The 16,753-nt window shown below is 40.3% G+C and overlaps 3 protein-coding genes across 4 annotated transcripts; all 3 read right to left on the bottom strand.

Moving 5' to 3' along the window:
* Positions 1-586: 586 nt before the first annotated feature.
* On the bottom strand, positions 587-1,792 carry LOC121971065 (dof zinc finger protein DOF5.8-like). Its single transcript, XM_042522153.1, has 2 exons — positions 1,351-1,792; positions 587-1,241 (listed from the first exon to the last, which is right to left on the bottom strand). Exons 1-2 carry the CDS (start codon positions 1,366-1,368, stop codon positions 660-662), a joined length of 600 nt encoding a protein of 199 aa, XP_042378087.1. The 5' UTR covers positions 1,369-1,792; the 3' UTR covers positions 587-659.
* Positions 1,793-2,834: 1,042 nt separating this feature from the next.
* LOC121971061 (WD repeat-containing protein 44-like) lies at positions 2,835-11,239 on the bottom strand. 2 transcript variants are annotated; one of them, XM_042522144.1, is made up of 8 exons: positions 9,549-11,239; positions 6,440-6,530; positions 6,167-6,324; positions 6,009-6,060; positions 5,818-5,900; positions 5,567-5,660; positions 3,726-3,845; positions 2,835-3,641 (listed from the first exon to the last, which is right to left on the bottom strand). In XM_042522144.1, the coding sequence occupies exons 1-8, from the start codon at positions 11,061-11,063 to the stop codon at positions 3,286-3,288; spliced, it is 2,469 nt and encodes an 822-aa protein (XP_042378078.1). In that variant the 5' UTR covers positions 11,064-11,239; the 3' UTR covers positions 2,835-3,285. The 2 variants fall into 2 exon arrangements, with proteins under 2 accessions (XP_042378078.1, XP_042378077.1); XM_042522143.1 differs by having other exon boundaries at positions 2,836-3,845.
* Positions 11,240-13,865: 2,626 nt separating this feature from the next.
* Positions 13,866-16,393, bottom strand: LOC121971063 (60S acidic ribosomal protein P0). The gene is made up of 5 exons (XM_042522151.1): positions 15,915-16,393; positions 15,675-15,743; positions 14,766-14,864; positions 14,294-14,686; positions 13,866-14,212 (listed from the first exon to the last, which is right to left on the bottom strand). Exons 1-5 carry the CDS (start codon positions 16,170-16,172, stop codon positions 14,069-14,071), a joined length of 963 nt encoding a protein of 320 aa, XP_042378085.1. The 5' UTR covers positions 16,173-16,393; the 3' UTR covers positions 13,866-14,068.
* Between the last annotated feature and the right edge of the window lie 360 nt (positions 16,394-16,753).

Genomic DNA, 16,753 nt, shown 5'->3' with positions numbered 1-16,753 from the left:
ATAGACTAAGATGAACAAATTATCTTTTACCACCCGCAATAATTTTGACCTTTCACATCTATCGTTTTTTCTTTTCTTTCTCACCATGGATATATGTTTAGGATGAGTATTTCGAATAAATCAAAAATAAAATAAATTAAAATTTTCCTAGAAAATCAAACCGATAAACAATTTTCAACCGAATTAAACAAAATTTTTATTCAATTTAATTGAATTATAAAATTTAAAATCAAACGTAACCCGAATTAACAGAAAATTAAATTAAATTAAAAAAATGAATTAACCGAATTTTTAAATTCGATTTGTTCGATTAATTAGATTTTTTTTGAATTTTTATTCACCCATTCTTCCGTCCATTAATTACTCTCCCCATCTTTTACACAACGTACTGTTTCTTAGACAACTTTCCGCTTTAAATGCGCATGATGTCCGACTTTGACTTTGATTTTTCTGCTAACTCCAAACCGTCGCGGCGGCCACTGATTTTGGTGACTCCTTTCAAGTCTTAAATGTTTGTTCAAGCGTGATGAAGCAATAAAGAATCGTGTAAATAAGAACAAAGGAGGTTACTAGATAGCTTCGATCATTAGACCAGTAAAATCCAACCTCTGTTAACAAAATCCAGCGTACATAAAAGAGAGGACATGCTGTTTTATGGATCAGTAAGTCAAAGTGTGATCGACTCGTTCGGAGGTCGGCGGCGGCGGCGGCGGCTTGAGTTCCAGGGTGACGAGGTCGATGATATCGTCCCAGTGGCTCAAGTCGCTCGCCGGGGACGGATGTCTCGTCCCTCTCGCCGTCGCGAAGAGGCCGTCGTCGTCGTCGCCGGGGAAGCCGTCGTGTTGCCCTGCTTGATCGTAGAACAAGGACGAGAAGGAACCGCCGCCCGCCGTGCTCGTGCCGCCGCTCCTACTGTAGTTGTCCTCCTGCGCCTCCGGCGTCGTCAAGGACGACTCAGCGCCGCCCGCGACGACGTTGGCGTGCTTGTCCCCTCGGCTTCCGCGCTTGCCCTTCTGGCTGCCGCCGACGGGCACGTCCCGGAGCGTGCCGCCGTCGGTCCAGTGCCGGCGGCAGGCCCGGCAGTAGTGCCGCGGCTGCAGCTTGCTGTAGTTGTTATAGTAGCAGAACTTGGTGTTGGTGGACTCGCACCGCGGGCAACTCAGCGGCGCCGCCGCAGCCGTCCTCACACTCTGCTTCTTCCTTTCCGCCTTCGCGCTTCCTCCACACCCTACATTCGATTCCTTCAAACGCAACAACAAACCAAAAAACAAATCAAATCGAGCTCGACAAAATCACACACACACACAAAAACAAATAAAAAAACTCAGAGCACGAGGCCCAGGGGCTCACCTCCAAACTCTCTTCCATCTCACTCGTCAACCTTCATGCAACTGATCGCCGGAAGCAGAGGATCAGGCGGAGAGGATGAACAGAAGGAGGAGGAGCGAACTGATCGAGCAAGGTCCAAAGCTAATAAATCGACCGACCAAACGTGCTAACAGCTCATTGGCTCCTTCGCTGACGTTTAAATGCAGAGATCGTTGGCCACGACCGACGAAATCGAGGCAGCTACGTGTGCTGGCTTCCGCAGGGCCATTAATGCACGCGCCGAGAGCTCATCGCCTCATAATACTTCATCAAACGCAACCGGAAGTACAGCAGAGAGAGAGAGAGAGAGAGAGAGAGAGGCCTGAAGCACAAATTACGTGAGTGAGAAGCAAGAAACCATTCTCACGAAGCGCCGCACGTGATCCTTCGCCCCAACTGCAGAGACGACAGCAGCTGGCGTGTGATTTATTATTATTGCATCCATGGAGATGTTCATTTTAATTCCTTATATTAATTTATTTTACAAAAACACCCCTCGTGTTGTTCTTGTCCTTTCTCTCCCCTCCTCTAAACAGTTATTCTCCATCTCTCCACTCCTGTAAACAGTTTGTTCTTTGTATCTCTCTCTCTCCTTGCTCTTCAGTGTCCGTCCTCCGAGGTAAACCGGCCTCGTGTCAGAATTTGGAGTCATGGTCTAGGTCTAGGGCCGGTGTTCCTTATTTTATTCGGCATTTTTTTCCCATCGAGCAACAATGTCCGATTCAATGAATGGTGGCATGTTCTTCGCTAAGGTACAATTATTGGTTTGACTTGTTGTGACTACAAAATATATCTTATTACTAATACGAACAACGGTTGTCATTAATTTTTTTTTTTAAATCCAGTTAGCATTTAATATGACCGATCTGATATTATAAAAATTTTCTATCGATTATCATCGAATCAAATAAATCAGGAAGCGATGAGCTATCAATTTATCATTTTTAGATCAATCCTCTATTAAAAAAATGCTTAGAAAACTAAGAAGATGATCTCCTGTACTATTGCCCCGGGAAAAATGAAAGAACTGATTTAGTTTGATGTTTTTTTAGAAATTCGTCCGGACTTATAGATAGTAATCAAGAGCTCATTTAAAGTTATGAAATTCTATTAAAAGGTACATTTTTCTCATTTTACCTTTCCCATCAACAAATCAAATTTCAATTTTTCTTCAAAGAGGATGGTATTCTCATTTTACCTCTCCCGTCAACAAATAAAATTCCATTTTTTTTTTTACAAAGAGGATGGTGTTGCTTTTCAAAATATAGCACTGCAATGATGTTACATTTTAAAAATCAACATCACTTTCATATTACATTTCAAAAATCATCACCACCAATATAGTACAGTACAAATCTTAAAACCAACACATTTTAATGTTGATTTTCCAATACCATAGCAGTGTTATTTTTTAAAATACAAGACCAAAGGAATAAAATGAAAAACAAATGCGGGATTTGATAAATTTGAAAGTTAAATGCATCATTTAAGAATTTCACAAATCAAAATTTCGTCTATCTTGAAAGTAAATGACTTTCCTCACCTTTTCAAAAGCTCCTATTCCTTAGACGAGATAGCAGATGTGTAGAGAGGATTATCGCTTCTTGCTAAACTAAGGCAATGGGTTACACTGGCCCCTAGTAACTTGGACAAGCATCTTTATATATCCAGAAACACTTAAGCTACCTTAATGCTACATTCAATTTGGTGCTGTGTGGTTTTTGGCTTAATTGAACTCCAATCTTGGTAGTGGGTAAACTAAAATAAAGGAACTTAATTTACCTACAGACAAAAAAATTAAAACCAAATAATTGTATCTATACACACGAAAACTGGAACCGTAGTCTTCTAGTGGAATGCAACTTCTGTCGCTGAGAATTGAGATCCAAAGCACCAGTTCCAGGATAATACAAACCTTCAAACTCGAAATGGAAAGCCAAAATTTTGATATATTCTTATTTCACCACCTTGTCCAGCGGTAACGATAGCCATCCCCCAAGCTAGCTTGCTTTGCACCAGCAAAGCCCCATTGTGAGGCTCACCACTGCTCTGAGGGCTAAGCTCGTTTCTCGGGAGCTTCTCCTTGGACCAAGTTGGAGAATCAGTCCTCGAAGGAATGCCACGATGAACTGGACTCCGAGAGTAGACTGATAATGATGAATTTTTGTGCAAGTTGTTGATCTGTGTTTGTCCCTCTGCTTCGATAGCAGATACCAGACTGAAGCCATTTTGCATGTTGCTGTGCCCTGCAACCAGCCCTGTGGCATTGGGGTCTGGCCAAGCAACTGCCACAGTCACATCCTGACATTGGAAGTGCTCATAAGATTGCATGGAATTGACAATGCCCTTGGCCTTACTAGGTTGGGAGCAAGCATCGTATCGCCAGATATACACATAAGAATCCTCGCTAGCGCAAATCACATACTTCCCATTTGGGGTCATTGAAGCCGATATCTGACTGCTTGTGTTGCGGAATCCTGAAGAAAAATGAAGTGTGTCAACCAAAGAACACGAGGCAATGGCGTCTGAATATGGCAACTAAAAGACTAAAATTTATTCTCAATATTAAAGCAATTCCAGTAAAGACATGCCTTAGAACTTGCATGAGACCTAGAGAGATCAAAAATTAAAATCACTTTTCAACAGCAAGGACAAAACAAACTAAACTGCAAAATTAAGGCCAAAGTAGGATATGCTTCTCGTTCTTCTGATGATGGTAAAAATAATTGAAATAACTTGATTCCTTTGATGTGAGAGATTTTAAACTGAGTGAGGCCAAAATCAACTGTTTGTTATTGTAAACAAGGTAAGATTCCTTTGGTGAGAGCAATGAAAGCAACCTCACGCCTAGAAAAGAAACACCATAAATGTGAAGAGTCAATATATAACCACTGAGGATATAAACCAAATTAGGAGGACCCATATAGTTTCAAGCTTTGCAGGATCCATCTGTATGTATTCTCTAACTGGAAAAAGAACTAATTGATAACTCACAGAACAATTTCCTTCAGTGCCATAAATATACTGCAACAATTGCAAGCTAAGATGAGTCATGAATTCGAATTTTAAAACAATGTGATATGACACAGATGCTCAGGTCATAGAATACTCCATCTTTTGAATGACTTTGACTCTCCTAAATAAAAAGATCCCCAAATCTCAATTATATATTTTTTTATCGTTCCCACGAAAATATTAACTTTCGCGTTCCAAATACTTCAAATGGATTTAGATAGGCATCTAAATGTTTTTGTTTTTGGTGGTTGCATGACAATGAGCAATATCGTCATATATGGATAATGCCAATTAATTATTATGTCATCGTAGAAACAAGCTTTAAAGAATTTCCATTTGGAAGGTGATCAGAAATTTTGTGAAGATCTCACACAATTGTTAAGGAAGGTTAAAGTAAATCCTACCCGAATAATGAACACATATGACTATACGACGTGTAGATACATCAACTGAGGTTATTATAACACAATAAACACACATCTTAGGGTGTATGTAGCTAGATGGATATTCTTCTTTTGTGTGTGTGTGGATGGGTGGGCGCGTGAGAGCGCGCGTGTGTGTTATATTAATATGTATATATTTGCTGCTGCAATGTGTGTGTGAGATATATTAATATGTATATATTTTTGCTGCAAAGTTCAGTGAGAAACAAACTAGTTGTTAATTACATATATCTAGATGTTAAAGAAGTAGAATAACATTAAAGTGCATATATTAATGGGAAAACCATTAGATGAGGTACCAGTCGAGATAGACTTTCTCCCAGTCAGTGTCACTGAATCCACATCAGCACAAGCAACACAATGACATTTATTCATGCCTACAAAGTATCACTATGGTCTATGGATTGATCACCAGAACAATACCAAACCACACCTAAAACCATGCCTCAATGATTTCATCTTTGTCTTTTTTTTTTCAATCTTATCTTTGGTTAAGACGAAGGGGAGCATTGGCGCAACGGTAAAGTTGTTGCTTTGTGACCAAAAGATTATGGGCTGGAAACAGCCTCTTGCAAAAAACAGGGTAAGACTGCGTACAATGGATCCTTCCCCGGGACCCCGAATGGCGGGAGCTTTGTGCATCGGGCTGTCTTTTTTTTGTTTTTATCTTTGGTTAAGAAATGGATATTTCCTAGTCATTTAATAAAAGCAATAAAGTGAGTTGATAGTGCAGGATTTACCTTTAAACTTGTGCACTAGATCAACCCCATTCACAACACGTATTCTTGAGTCTGCCGATGTAATAAGAACTTCAGAGGAACTACCTGGAACAAACTGTTCAAGAAGCTAGTCAGACACTGGAGATATAGATATAGAAATGTAGTTCAACTGAGAAATAAAGGGAAAACCTCTACAAGTACAAAGGAATATAAAGAATGAAGACAAATTCTTGCATTCACCTTTTAATTGGATCTAGTAAGTCTACAAATACCTGAAAGCCAGTAATTTTCTTGTTGCTGGACTTATTTTTATTTGATTGCAAGTAAATTTGATCCTTGACGTGAAGCTTATTCTCTACAGGAAATTTTAGAACACAAGATGAATGACAATTAGTAATGAAGAATACAGTTCCAAACTGTAAAGGAAGACCATTAAGCTGGTTGGTCTGATAAGAACTCATACCAGATGTGTCAAAGAGGTGGCAACTACCCTTGTGCGTACCCACCATAGCAGCCTACAAGACCCAAGAGTTCAGTTATAGCATCAACATGAACTAGTTCTACAAAATTAAGATTCTTGTCATGAAAATCAATGATTGTTATCAGTTAAATCATTTCTACCTGTCCATTTGGGGTAAAACAGACTGCAGTGACAATCTCATGAAGATCATTCCAATCAACAATTTGTCGATCCGGAATACTCCATATACGGACTTTCTTGTCTAGGGATCCACTGATGAAGTATTTTTCATCAGCAGGATTGAATTGGATGCAGGTAACTGAATCAAAGGAACAAAATAAGTAGAAAAATTCCATTAGCTGATACAGCAGAATGATAATGAGATTAATGATCATTCATGAAACATAACTAAAGCCAAGAAAACATTTGCTCACCATAGTCACTGTGGGAAAATGTTTTTAGACAAGAACAGAGAGATGTGTCCCACAATCTGACTGTTTTGTCCATTGAAGATGATAGCAGATGCTGCATGGACAAAATAGATCCTTATATATTCTCTCACATTATAGGATTTCTATTCAAACCAAACAATAAGAAAACTTCTTCCAGATTACCAAATGATGGTAAAAACATTTCAGACCTCTGATAATGACAAAGCAATACGAGAAAACATGCATAGATATTTCTTTAGGTTCTATCACAATTTTCTCCCTTGGACTGTTTTTGTAATTTATCCCTCATTTTGTGACCCCCTCCCCATGGTCGTTGAATCCTTCACACTTCACTCTAGGCTAGTTATTGTTAGGATTTTGTTTGAAATATAGCCAATAAATATCATACGGTCACTTACATTTTAAAAGCGGAACTCTAATAGGAATTACTCTGCCTAGGGATGATAATAATTTGGAAACTATATAGGACAAAAAGATATTTTCTGAAACAACAAAGGAAAACTACAATAACGGAAAAAAAATTGGGGAGGAATATGAAAAATCCCCAATTCTCTATATTATGATGGGTGGCACGGCTATTTTGTTCTTTTAGTCTTCCTTAGTAACCAAATGCTATTGATTGGTTTGGAACCCATCCATCACTTTGGTGGAACACCCACATGTTTAAAAATTTTTGTGCTAGGTGGCATAGCCAAAATTTACAGTTCAGGTGAATTACCAAAACATGATATTAGTCTATACACATAATATCCATTGTTTCATTCATGTTTAGGACACATTTCAGCACATGTAGTATGTGAAGATGAATTTGAATAATGTGTATCGACTAATAGTTGTTAGCTGTGATGTTTGTTATATTTTCTTACCTTGTTTCTTAAAATTTTATTTCAATTGACTATCTAATTACCACAATTTAAAAAATAAATTAGTCTAAATTAGAGATGTGAAATTTATCAAAAGTCATCTAAACATGCTTTACCATATGCTGAAGTGCATCAAGTACAGTAAAATTTCATTTAGGGAGTAAAAATCAACCGGCAATGTAATTTTTTTAGTCTTATTTTCTAAAGTAAATTGAAAAGGGATTATAGGAGAAAAATTCATCTAAAGTCATCATGCGATACTTCAACACATACCGAATATGCTAAATGTTGCACAATATTGAACTAGTATCATTTCGTTTAGGGATCAGAACCCATTATAGAATGATACTTTACCCTTGCTCCATACCATTGCACAAATTAGACAATAATAGATATGTAGCTCATTAGCAAATGGCAAATTGCACAAATTATTGTTTTTATCTTTCGATTTATAGCTTTTACATAGAGGAGAAGATATAAAGAATCATAGAAGAATACAACGCCAAATTTATGAACAAATCAATGCAAATAAGATTGGTATTCCTGATTGGAAGTAGGATTTCATAGATAATAGGGACAGATGTATAAATTGTTGGATGCATAGCCAATCAACACAATTGAGAAAGAAGGGTAGAATATATTGTCGGTGCAAAGATGCTCCCATGTGATTTGGTTCAATCAGATTATTTTGATTGTTTGTTGAAGGGTTTAAATTTAAATTAGCTTTGCAAGTGGTACTCATATGTGCATCAAGTGTACAAGAACATGGTAGAGTGCATATAGTGTTCGGGGAGATTGTGACTTGATATGTGGTCAGGTTGTAGTGATACATGACTTCACACAGTCAAATTTGATGTATTATGCTTGATTGCTCGGAGGTTAGACCAGTGCACATGTTTAAATCTACTACAGAAGCATTTTGAATATTCTGAAAAAATAATCTTTGAATTCCTCAAATAAAAAGCCATCACAATGTTACTCTCGATGATTAATTGATCATAATAAAATTAGCATCTTGAAGTAAGAAAAAGCAATCAGGATATGTACTTCATTCAAAAAAGAGAGAACTGTGATAGCTAAGCAACAATCACACCCGTAACTAGGATTACATTCTTTTTGATATCTAATATACAATTTTATAACCACAACCATTAAAAAAATTAAGTTCAGTTTAGTTCCTTGCTATTTTTTTTAACCTTAATATGTTTGGGATGATTATTCTTAGGTAGCTCATTCTTATGAGTTATGACAACATACAAAATAGGGCCACATATATATTGACATAAAATAATAAATAGGCTAATCACTTAATAAATTGATATGCTGACCACAATCACTGGATAATAATTTTGGAAGTGTTAGTTTGCTTTCAAATTTCTAACAATAAAGGTGAAAAAGATAAAAATAGTATGGCTCAAAAATATGTAACTTCAAAGCAGCCTATCATGGAAGGAAGGACTGTTGTTGTAAGCATGTAACATAATGGAAATTAATAAAAATAATATTGTTATATCAGTCAGTAAAGATAATTGCCAAAGATGGTGTGCTTGACATGAAATCAGAATGAGAGACCAGGAATTAATGTATTCAGCATAAAACTAGGTTGATAGATTACTATGTGCCAATTGTTGGATAATAAAGCATATGACGAGAAAATTTAAGTAAATTAGTATAATAACAGCACAAATTGGTAGAATGTAGTACCCCCCATGTTTAAAATAGAAAAATCTAGAGGAATGCCAACGGTTCCTGCTGAAGAAGCCTTTCTTAAATAATGAAAATGTACATTCAACTCTGTAAGCCAGTAATAGTTAATTATTTAGCATTTGTAGCACTGGCACCAAAATAGTTATATTATAAAGAATCTAAAGGTCCACAGAAGAATGAGATCCAAGTAGATATACTGAAATAATTTGGATTCATGACATTATTGTTCTGCAGAACCAATGATCGTTCTTTTCTTCTTAATCAATCATGAATCATCTACATTCAAACAATATATTTGGGGAAGTCTATTCTTAGTTGCCTCACGGATCAGAATCGCATATATAATCCATTTCCTCATAACTAATGGTATTTCATCAATAAGAAATATAGTCTGTCATGCAGTAATCATTTAGCAGGGAAGTTCACCAAAAGAGCTTAAGTCGATTAGCAAAAGACGAATAGTGTGTGACCTCAACAACTATTCAACTTTACATAAAACAGTATATAAAACGAAAAATCACCTGGGACTTGGACCATGAAAGATCAAGGACATCTTTTGTGTGGCCCCTAAAAGAGAAGATTGGCTTCTCCAATAAAGCTAAAACATGCTCTGGCAGCATTAAGTGGTCGGAACTCACAGATCGTCTGCTATGAGGGACCTTTGACCATCTTTTCTTCTCCCAGTGACTTGCTTCCACAGAGGACAAAGCTACGGCAGGTTCCGGCGTACCATTAGCGAATACTGATATGAGAGGATGACAATTATCATTCTCCCCAGTCTCTCCCTCCGGGAAAAACTCTGCCCTTTTCTCCAAGTCGGCCACCTCCCACACATGGATAACACAATCCTCACCTCCACTCGCTAGAAGTCGACCGTCCAAACTAAATTTGATGGTCCAGATAGCTCCGTTGTGCGCCTGAATCGCCTGAGTAATGTAAAGACCAGTGAGTTCCTTATACGACTTGCCGTACTGCCGGACTCTGATTCTCTCGGGCCCGTGGTGGGTAGAAATAGAATGCGAACCGTCAAGGCTATCATCGGTGGCCGAACTCGACCTCCTCCCTCCCTTCTCCGACGAAGTTTCTCTCTCATCATTACTCCGCCTTTCCCGTTGGTGGTGCCCTCCGGAGACCACCGTGCCTGCTATGTTCTTGATGCTCTTGAGCCAGCTACCCTTCTTCTTCGACCTGAGATCCCCTTCGCCGGCCCTTAACCCACCACCAGGTCCGCCAGAACCATAATCGTTCCTCTTGCTCTCGTCGCTCCTGGACTCCTCGACGCTTTGCCGCCGCATGAGCTCCTGTACGAGCGGGGAGCGGCCGACAAAGATTTCGAATTCCTCCATCGTGAGCTGCCGCCCCGTCCCGACCTCCTTCAGTTTGTTCCACATTCCATCTTGCCGCATCTCCTTCACCACGAACTCGCTGCCATCGTCCAGATTCCTAATCGTACAGGGCTGCTGAAGGCACCCGTTTTCCAAGCCACTGCATTTAGCCGCAGTCAGCGACCAGGAACGCCCAACGAGAGGCGGCTTATCGGTCGCCGGCCCGGACCCAAGCGAGATTGCACGTCGCTCAGTCCGTTCCGAACGAACACAATTAGGATCGACGGAGCCATCCGATCTGGATCTGACGATCACCGCGACATCGGACCGCAAGGAATCAGGGAATGAGACGGCCGACGGACCAACCTCCTGCTCCACAGTCCTAGAATCGGCGGCGTCACGGGATGGGGACTTCGGAAGGGCGAGGGCGAGGGCGAGGGCGGGGTCCCCGCCGAGGCCCATCTGTAATAGGAGTCGGTTCCGGCGCTCCTCCACGGAGGACGGCTCCGAGATCCAGACGTCGTACAAGCTTGAGAGCGGCGGCGGGAAGCTCGGGCCGCGAAGGAAGCGGCGGTGATGTCGGTGGTCGGCGTCGTCATCGGAAGCGGAAGTAGAGGAGCTCGAGGAGGACAGCACGCGGTCCAAGGACTCGTAGTATAACTCCTCCTCCTCCCTCGCAACCGCCGGCGCTTCCCAGTCGGACCCCCTCATATCGCCATCGTCGCCCGCGTCGGACGCGGCGAGACGGCGGCAGTTCAAATCGGACGCGGCCGACGGAGAAGAATGGCCCGAACAGGAATAGCAAACGGATCGAAGCCGAAACGCGATGCGATTTCGTCACCGCCCGGCACTGTGCACATAAAAAAAGGCACCGGGTGGTGTTGCCAAACAGTGGATTCTAGTGGGAGCCGGACTAGCCGTTTTAATGCCCAATTAAAGCCCTCTTTACTTACTCTGAAGCCAACGCGATCGTATTCATAATTTTGTTCATAATTGAACAAAATTTCAATTCATATATTCAAAAAGTTATTTTAATTAAATCGATTTCGAATTTAATAATAAAAAACAGTGTTAAATTAATTTTAATAAATTTGTTTTTCTGTTGGCAATGGCGCATGGCACATTACTAAGGCAATCGAACAATTTTACTGTCGTCAGCGCCGGTGCCTACAGCGCCATTTGAAACACGAACATAAAAAATCTTTAAGTTGCCCCACAGATTGATACAGTTAATTCATGTAAACGTATCGTTGTCAATAGTTCAGTGATGGATTCCCCTCAAGCCCTCGTTACGTAAGCTGTGTTGCTGCCAATAAAAATCATCGAGTCTGTAAACAGGGCCTTAGGCAACTACTAGGCAACATTGGAGAGGACAATCCCCCCTTTCATGAGCAAAGGCCGGCAAGCTTCCACCACACTTTCCTGCACAACAATCCACCATTTCGATTTGAGAGACCCCTTTTTCTCTCTAGCTCCTAAATCCTAATCTCACCGATCCCAAAAGCTCTAGGAGAGCAATTGTTTTGTTTTTTTTTGTTTTTGTTTTTATTTGTTCTGATGATAAAATTAATGCGCAGCCTTGTTCATATGCATCACCCCAGTGGCTGCCTGACACCCCGCCATCAGCCATCAGCGTCCGTCTGCAGCAGCGTCTTGTGAACCATAATAATGGCTCGTACCACGCTTAGCTATTCTGTTATCATTGTTGGCTCGCAACGTCTCCTAATGTTTGCTTCCTCCGCAGGACAGCAGCGATGCATCTTTCCGTGCTAGGCGTGACAGTAACAACCGCGGCCCTAGCTAGCAACACTAGGTGGTCCGCCCTCTGAGTCTGAGGCCACTAGTCCTATTGAGGAGCCTCGATGGTCCCCGACTTTTCACAAGCTAGCTAGCTAGTTAGCGTACCGTCCCCGGCCAACAGACTTCTCAGCGACGCATTAGCCGTGTCTTCGTTGAGTGAACCCGCATTATGTTAAGGTCATGCGAGATTGGTGAAGGCGAAGAAGGCTCCGGTGGGGAATCATTTCAGCTGATAACCATGGGAAAAGGGAAGTGGCAGAGAATGCATGCGAGAGAAGGAACAGGGCGATGCGTCGTCAGCTGGGGAGAAAGAATATTGAGGAGGACCAGCAGCAGCGAAAGAGGGGGGCTGAAGGAGCATGAAACGGTCGCTCTGTTGGTGAATATGTGTTATGGTCCCCGTCTGTAATGGGGTTCATTGTTTTCAGGATGCCGGCCATTGCTTGTGGTCGATCCAGATTAATTTGTTGAAGGTTTATTCGCATGATTATTGAGTATTGGTCGGTGAAATCATAACACTGTAAATATGGGGGCGGTCACAAAATAGGGATTATTTTATTGGTTCTTCTTCAGGTTTGTTGTTGAAAACGTTTTCCTCGTTCCCTTTATTCCACTACTCGTTATATTTGTTGCCGTATCGTACGAACTCCTCTTTCCAGCTCCAACTTCTCCCTCTCTCTCTCCCTTTGTTCCTTTCCAAGTCAAGTCATCTGCTGCTGATCTTTCACAGGAAGAACACCTTTGCTTCGAGGGCCGACTCAGCGGTGTTGGGCTAAAAAACATGGTCTCGGCCTTGGTTACGAAATCGCACGACGTGCCTGTTAATTATTAGAAAGCTGTAGAAGGAAATTAAGAGATAAGCCACAACAGATCCCCTGCTCCACTTTCTAGAGATGAGGAGATTATTCATATTGTAATTATCGTTGGAGATGGAGATTATCCGTAATGTAATTCTAGAGATAAGGAAATTAAAAGAGAGAAGTCACATCAAATCTTCTAGCCACCTCCCGCTTGGCGTCCGACAGTCCAATCATCCGCCCATCACCGGCAGCTTTCAAACGACCAGAGGTAGAGGTTATCTAATTATAACATAAATAGAAAAGTAAACTGAAGAAAAGATCATGACCATAATTCAACCATAATTATATCATAGACCGTTCTAATCCATAAAAAAACTGAATCAGATAATCCTCTCTATACGAGCTACTCCAAATGCTAAATAAGACTCGAGCCGTCCATTTGAATGAATAAGTAGAATTTAAATAATTTAAATAGATTGATTAAAATTTTATGATCTATTTTAAAATAGGTCCAAATGGACCAATTTTTTAAAATTAACGTGAAAGGCCATCTTGGATTGGATTTTTTTTTTACTTTTTGTTTTGTATTTTCAGACGGACCAGCTCTCTCCGTCCCTAGTTGAGCCACATTTGACAACCCTGACTGTGAAAGTAGATTAAAGGCTTGCATGTGCTTACTAAAGATGCAGTTAAAATATCGATTACAACATTACTTATTTCCCCATAATCTTTCTTAATCTTTTTGTCAATGCAGGAAATCGTTAAATTCTCAATAAGCATATATGTCAATGCAACTCTAGTTTCCAATCTAGGAATAGTAATTCTGTTACTCATCATATAAGAATACTCAAGTCTTAATCCAGCATAAACGATGTTGTAAATTACTAGTCGTCCTGTTTCACACACCAAAGAATGAACAACAAACTACTGTTGAAATATTCTAAAACAATAAAAAAAGCATTGTTTAAGAGCCCATAATAACACTATCCAAATTAAATGAAGACAAAATGACTAACAGAAGATAATTCAGAGAACCAAACAAGTTCGAGTGGCAAAACAAAAAACGACAATAGAAGACGACTGAAAACGTTTTTATGCTACGCACAAGAACTGACTTTAGTCAAACAAGCTAAAACCCATGTCGTCATCAGATTCCTCAGCAGGTTCCTCTTTCTTCTCCTCAGCAGGTGCTGGTGCAGCTGCAGCAGCAGACTCAACAGCTGCCACTGGAGCAGCAGCAACAGCAAATTTGCTAGGATCCTGTAGCAATTACAAGATTAAGAAGTGTCTCAGTTTAGAAAAAAAACATGCAATAAATAAGACAAGAATGACAAAGTCTACCTTAAGAAATTCCTTCACTTTCTCAGCCTGTGGGAATGTGTACTCAGTTGCTATTGCCACAGCAAGAACATTCTTGTATGCGTTGATGAACATGTGGGGAGCTGCTGCAAGTGTTGGGTAGGAGATGGCCAGAGACAGTGAAGCAACCATGGAGATACCAGCTGCAAACTTCTCAATAAGGTCATCCTCAGTAAGATCCAGTACCTCAGGGCTGAATACAGATCCATCTTCATAAACAGAAAGAATAACAAGACCATATGAGAAGGGCCTAATTCCCAGCTTTGCAAGGAGAGCAGCCTCAGAAGAGCCCACTTTGTCACCCTTCTTAATCAGCTCCACTGGGGTGATGATTTCCACAGTACCCTTGTTAATTTTGGTAGGAATATTGAGTACCTGCCCAGCAGCAAACGAGAGTTAAAGATGAACCGACCAAGAATATTTTTGTCCCATACAAGGCACGAATCTCATTAACCTGAAAGAAAGAAGTCTGGGAAGGGTCCAGTCCAGTATTTCCAGGAGGAACAATAACATCAATTGGTGCTACAAGTCCAACACGAGCAGGCGCTCCCACCTGTACAGATAGATACACAGAATTAGAAGCATCGATAAATACTAATACATTTTATTCTTGCCTGAGACAATTGCCAAAGCATATCTAACATAGCAAATAATAGATGAATCAAAAGTGTTAACTACAAAAGAAGTATAGGGCATCATACTTAACATCAAGCAAATGCAAAAGAGAAGCATTGTAATTGACATCAACAACCTAGAAATCTTGTTGGTTTGATCAAGTTTCTATTATTCAGAAGCCAAGCTCTATATTAAACCTTTTGAGTTGGCAGGATTGAGCACATACCAAAAAAGATTAGACTATTTCCACCTAAATCAATACAATATAGCACAGCCAAAAGTATTCATTTTATGAAAAAAAAATCAGTAAGGATGGAGAGAATCAACCCATGCGTTCAGAAGATAAAGCTGTGGCAAGTTCATTATATATTGAAGTTAGCGAGATAACGAGACCAGCTAAAGAGTATCGAACAATATAATAGATTAAACAATTTATTTCAACCCACCACATCATCAGTTGAGTATAAGGATGATAGCATGTAAATGAGAAATTTAGGTATTAAAGAAATTATTAGCGGACACATGAATAAAAGAACTTTTCCCACCAAACTAGAAATAAGGTTTGGAGTGCAAACCATAGTGCAAGATTAAATTCGCATCGAACAATAAATATTTAGACAAAAGTGGCATCAGATTAGTAAATCTGCAAATGTAAAATCAATGAATCGCCTAGCAACAAAAAAAACATTTTGAATATGAAATTAACCATATTATGTTCGAAAAAAAGTGTTCAATACTTCGTTGATACCTTGTACTTGGCAACCTCTTCACTGACTTCCTTGAGATCTCCCTTTGTAAATATCAGGCCAACGTTTCCCTAAGTTACACGTGGGGCGAGATAAGAATTTAAGTTTCGTACTCAGAGAAAGAAGAACAACCAAAAAGAAAAAATTTTAAAGATATCAAAGTAGTCATTTTTTTACGGAAAGAGGCTCATGTAAAGAAGATTTTGCAGTACAAACAGAAGGAGCAAGGCAAGGAAACCCACAACAAGGAGCGGAAGCAGGTTGAGGTAGCTATTGTTGCCAGTTTTCTCAGCATGAATCTTGATGCAGCGGCGGATAAGTGTGTTTTTCCCCATAAGAACAACGGAATCGCCACGGAGGCCCGAGCGGATGCTCTGCAGCTGGTTGGAGCCAACATTATCAGCAGCAGCAATGAGCACCTTGCTATACTCATCGAGAAGCGCGCAGAGCTTCTTGTCGTACAACACCTTCTTCTCGGACTTCGATAGCTTCACCACCATTTTGCCTTGCTTGTTCGACTCCGAAACGAATCGAGTGAGAATAATCTACAACAAAAACCTCCTTTCGAGGGCCAAGACGAGCAAAAAGCCACGTCAAGGCGGACGGGGAGTGGATAACCCTGTCTCTTTAACCTCTGTGAGAGAGGAGAAGAGGTAAGACGAGAAGGACCAAAGCAACCTAGAACCAGAGAAAGCGGCGGCTTTGTGAAAAAACCCTAGAAGCCCTGGGTGGCCTTTTATAGACGGGAAGGAAGCAAGATAAGAAATGTCAACGTGGGAGATCAAGATGCGGGATCCTCAGATCAATCCATTCCATTCTCTATCAGGCCCACTGGACTGAACCGAACCGGACCGGACCCCTTCCTGGGCCAGGTGTGTTAACTTGGTTGGAAGAGGTCTATATTTATAAAATAAGTATTTTTATATTTCTGATTTCAGTTAAATTAGAACCAAAGGCTACTCTCTGTATTATCAGTTTTATTAACGTGGTTTTCAGTTTCTCAAGAGATTTTAATTGCTGCAGATCGGATTCCATCGGCAGTTTTCTTAAAATTTATTATTAATCACTTGCCAAGTCTCTT

The sequence above is a fragment of the Zingiber officinale genome, chromosome 4A (assembly GCF_018446385.1).
Source record: "Zingiber officinale cultivar Zhangliang chromosome 4A, Zo_v1.1, whole genome shotgun sequence".
Taxonomy (NCBI): domain Eukaryota; kingdom Viridiplantae; phylum Streptophyta; class Magnoliopsida; order Zingiberales; family Zingiberaceae; genus Zingiber; species Zingiber officinale.
This window is presented reverse-complemented; position numbering and strand designations above follow the sequence as displayed.